Consider the following 4,888-nt stretch of genomic DNA (forward strand, 5'->3'; position numbering starts at 1 on the left):
ATTTCTGAACGCCGTCCTTGGACTCTGACCCCTGCCCCATGCCACACACACACACACACACACACACACACACACTCTCTCTCTCTCTTCGTAACAAATCACCAATTTTATTGTCTGTGTGAATACAAATGCAGCCTCTCTCCTCTTCACCCCCCACTCTTCGACTGGTGGTGGGCAGACTGGAGGCCCCCACCTCAGCAGCACCCCCACGCCTGGCCTCGCCTCCCGAACTCCGGAACCCTCTCACGGGAAGTGGGCGAGGGCCAGCAGCACCGCCGGCAGCAGGAGCTCCAGCGCCCACAGCGAAGCGTGCACCCAGGGGCCCCCACTCTCTGCCTGCCGGGGCTGAAGGACTGAGCGGTAGCCACAGCTCTCCTTCATGGTCATGGGTCCCACTGAGTTCAGGGTGGCCAGCAGTCTGCAGCCGATGACAGTGGTGCAGCCCTTGACCTCCACGGCGGTGGACTCCAGGCCTCCTAGAAGCCAGGAGGGAACGGGGAGGGTTAGGGACGGAGCCCAGCATGCCTCTCCCCTGCCACCCGAGGGGCCTTTACCTCCGGAGAAGTCAAGTCTTCCTTGGTAGCACTGAGTGGTGCCATTGGCACAGGGCAGAGAGGGGGCACTGGCACAGGACCCCAGAGCCACACACGTTGGGCAGCGGAGGGCTCCGGACGGGCTGGGGGTTGCTGCGTGGGGAGAAAGTGGAGGGTCAGGTAGCCAGCGCCCAGAGCCGCCTCCCGGGTGGTCCCCCGCCCTGCTAACCCAGCGGGCGCTGAGACCACAGCCTTTAATGGACCTTCCCCTCACCACAGTCCCAGCCATCGGTGCGGCGGGGATGCGAGCCTGCAGCCCCGAGTTCAGTTCTCGGCACCATCCAAAGGGGAAGCAGAGAGCCAGCTCCCAAAGCTGTCTTCACTACACATGCACACACGCACGCACGCACACACGCACGCGCACACACAGTAAAAAAGAAACCCCAGCGACCACGTGACCTCCAGTCTGCTTAGACGTGGTGACCACGGAAAGGACAGTTCCAGCAGCAAGATCTGTGGACAGTCAGCGATATTGCAACTCAAGGCCTGCGTCCACACTTCGGTCAAGGAAACAGAGGGCGCCCAGCTGGCTAGGATGATTGAGCGTCTTGAGGAGCTGTGTGTGAGCATGCTGAAAGAGAGGTGCTGTCTGGCTGGGGGCGCAGGAAGGCATGAAGGGCTCCACTGTTTTCTTTCCAGAATGAAAACAGTGCCTGTCCCATCACATTTTTAGAGTGTGTCTGCTGTGTGCATTTGTGCAGGCTACACCGGCAGGGGGCGCTGTCACCCTCCTCTGAGGCAGGCTCTCTCACGGCTCTGGTGCCCACCAGTTAGGTCAGACCCAGTGAACCTCGGACCCTCCTCCCGTCTCTCTCCACCACCGAGAGCTGGGTCACAAGCCCATGCCAGCACGCCTGGCATCCTCCTGTGGGTCTGGGAGCCTGCCCGGAAGCACCTACCCACCGACCTGGCTCTTCAACCCCATCTACACTGCCAGCTACGCGCCTGGAGTCTAAGACACTTGGACTCCAAAGGCAAGAACTCAGCAGAGGAGCACGCGGCCTGCGGGGCTCTCCTGCCTCTCCCACTGAGGCACCGAGCGGAGGCAGGGAAGATGGCCGGGCCTTAGCGCTGGGACCCTCTCCAGGTACCTGCGGCCTCCGGCTGGTACCAGAAGGAGTGTATGCTCTCTTTGTTGTTGCACAGGCTGTCATTGCAGTAGTTGCTGTAGGAGACCGCCACCAGCCCCGGGGGTGGCGGCGTGTACTGGATGAAGGTCATGGACTCCGTGCCTTGAGGGGTGCAGCCCTTACTGGCCAGGAGGGCAGTCTTGCCTCCGTCTGTGAAGCAGGAAGTGCAGAGGGTGGGTGACGGCTAACACTTAACAGGGAGACAGCAAGTAACGCGGCCACCCTCTCTCTCAAGCCCAAGGGACCCTCCGCCAGGCTGTCTCCCCAGCGCTGGGACTGCAGGTCCGCCACCGGGCCCACGCAGACGGCCACAGGGCCGTGGGCTCAGTGACAAATGTATCTCAGCAAGTGCGAGGAGAAAAGAAACGACAGCGACACTGAGGAGACGGGCGCGGTCAGGCGGCTTCAGGCCTGGAGACCACCTGGACAGCCGGGGCTGCCACCCAGAACAGGACCCAGGACCTGAACAGCCACGGTGCACAGGCCCCTCACCAGCTTTGATTAACATCACCGTTTCCTGGCACAGCTCTCCAGGGAGGCACTGCTCGGCCTTCGAGGTCCAGTTAAAGGTTTGTCCCGGATCATCTTCTAAACTCAGGGCTGTGCCCACCTCACAGCTCAGATTTCGGACCACTGGGGAGACGAGGTTAAAATAGACAAAGCATTGCCCGCCTCAGGGAGGCAGCCTTTTCCCTCCACGAATCCACCCTCCATGGACGGCTGTCCCTCTGTCCCCACACATACAAGTCCAGAGGGAGGCTCCCAGCAGAAAGAGCAGGAAACACCGAATGCAGCAGGCGCCCATGGCTTCCCCGAAGTTGGGAAGAGCTGACCAGGACCTGGAACTGATGGACAACAGGACACAGCTGGACCTGACAGAGAGGGAGCTCATGTTAGCTTTCTGCACGCGTCCTCTCTGTGCTAGACTTATGCTGTGCCACACCGCAAGGTCTGTCCCCAAGCAGCTGTGCGCTGAGAGCTGGCCACGGACGCCACCGGCTCACTGGGCCTCCACAGGATTTGGCTGTCTCTCTTGGCCTCTCAAGGCGGGAGGATGGGCCCAGGGCCCTCTGCTCAAAATCTGAGGTCAAACCCACAGCGGAAACCTCTCCAGGGCTCAGCAGCACCACAGAGCCACAATTCCCTGCCCCGTCAGTGCTGGGGCCCTGCCCTGTCAGTGCTGGGGCCCTGCCCTGTCAGTGCTGGGGCCCTGCCCTGTCAGTGCTGGGGCCCTGCCCTGTCAGTGCTGGGACCCTGTCCTGTCAGTGCTGGGACCCTGTCCTGTCAGTGCTGGGACCCTGTCAGTGCTGGGGTTCAGGCATCTGGCTTCCCCCACGCCCTGGAAGAACGGCACTTCTGGGCGGCCAGCCTAAGCCTCCAGACACCGAGTACAGACTCAGGCTGCTCCCCACCGAGTCCCGAGCCCAGCGCTCCTAAGAGACCCAGGGGAGGAGGGCCGGTCCTCCTCCCTCAGACCCGGCGCCCCAGTGCGGCCTCCCCGCCCTCAGAATACAGGCAAGGGCCTCGAACTCAGACCCGGGCGCCGCATCCCCGGCCCTCTCCCTGCGACCCAGGAGTCCGCGCTCCTGCTCTCCTCCCAGGAGTCTGGGCCGCCGAGCCTGCTCCCTCACACCCCGGCGCCCGCCCGCGAGCCCTCGCGCCCCCTCCTCGGGCTGGCGGAGGGGCCGGGACCCACCCTTCTCCCGGCCTTTCACGGCAGCAGACGCGCTCCAGGCCGCAGCCGAGCCCGCGTGCTCCGATGGCGACGGCGCCGTGCGCGCTTGGGAGGCACGGAGGGCGGGCCCGGCCGGCCGGAGGCTCGAAACCCCATTGGCTGGAGCGGGCTCGCCCCACGCTCCCATTGGGCGGGCCGGGAGCATCCCGCGTCTCATTGGTCCCCGGGGAACCAATCACTGGCCGCTGCAGCGTGCGCATGCGCCTGGAGGCTGCTGCGGCCCGCGGGCCCTGCGCGGGGTCGGCCGGCGCCTCGGGACACGCCAACACCGCCCTGCTGCATGACGGAGACCTCCGGGGTTTGCTCCCGCGCGCCGTGCTGCACGGGGCACACCGAAGCCCCAGCCCGTCGTGAGCACCCCACGCGCCGTGCACATGGCGCAGAACACGCACCGACCCCTGGCCTGTGTGTCTAACCAGGGCAGTCGTGCTGAGGACCTCAGGCTGGCACTGTCACCCCTTGCTGCCTGGTGTCCTCATCCCTCGCCCACACACCTGTGCCTCCATGTTTAGATACAGGAGCCTCTGAACTCAGCCTGCTCCAGAGAGGACAGCCTCACAGAGCCACACATGGGATAATAAAGCCGCTGCTGTTTCTCCAAATACAGGGTTCTCTGTGGGACATGGGGTTCTCTGTGAGGGGATAGGGCTCCCTCTGTGAGAGATGGGGCTCTCTGTGGGAGATGGGGCTCTTTGCGAGGAGATGGGCCTCTCTGTGCTCTCCCTGTGAGGGGATGGGACGCTCTGTGAGGGGATGGGGCTCCCTCTGTGAGAGATGGGGCTCCCTGTGAGGGGATGGGGCACTCTGTGAGGGGATGGGGCTCCCTCTGTGAGAGATGGGGCTCTCTGTGAGGAGATGGGGCACTCTGTGTGCTGAGCACCTCGCTGACAGGGCCTGGCCTCTGTGGTGCACTCTGACAAATTTTTCCTGGGGAGACTCTGTCAGGCCCAGCAGTAGCCTCATCTCCAGGGAGACAGATGAGGGAAACTCAGGATACCAGATCAATGCAATTGCAAGAGGTTTATTTAAGCCACCGCATGATGTGGCTGCCCCCAAACCAGGGAGGAACAGCAGCAAGAGACAGAAGTCCGGGGTTTTTAAAGGAAAAATGTGGGAAACTCGGGAGTTGCAAGCTTGGCAATACTGGATTGGGTAGGTAGTTGACTTTTAAAATGATTGGTCTATTTTAGGTGCCAAGTCCAGTCAGTTCTGCCCCCGGTTGCCAGGCAACGTTACTGCAGATCTGGTACTGCAGATCTGGACACTCCTCTGCAGCGGGGTGGAGACCCTCGGCATCCCTTGGCAACAGGGTGGGTCTTGTCTCAATTCACCCGCTTCTCCTTTCATCCTGCTTTCTGGAAAAGTACTGGGAGAACTTAGTTTAATATGGGGCATAGAATTTATAAAGAAACCTGTCAAGTTAACTTGTT

At 62.3% G+C, this 4,888-nt stretch overlaps 1 protein-coding gene across 1 annotated transcript; it reads right to left on the bottom strand.

Annotated features, from left to right (window-relative positions):
• Positions 1-243: 243 nt before the first annotated feature.
• On the bottom strand, positions 244-2,528 carry Tex101 (testis expressed 101). Its single transcript, XM_021629247.1, has 5 exons — positions 2,468-2,528; positions 2,216-2,356; positions 1,685-1,873; positions 555-686; positions 244-476 (listed from the first exon to the last, which is right to left on the bottom strand). The coding sequence occupies exons 1-5, from the start codon at positions 2,526-2,528 to the stop codon at positions 244-246; spliced, it is 756 nt and encodes a 251-aa protein (XP_021484922.1).
• Between the last annotated feature and the right edge of the window lie 2,360 nt (positions 2,529-4,888).

This window comes from Meriones unguiculatus, chromosome 14 (assembly GCF_030254825.1).
Source record: "Meriones unguiculatus strain TT.TT164.6M chromosome 14, Bangor_MerUng_6.1, whole genome shotgun sequence".
In the NCBI taxonomy this organism is placed as follows: domain Eukaryota; kingdom Metazoa; phylum Chordata; class Mammalia; order Rodentia; family Muridae; genus Meriones; species Meriones unguiculatus.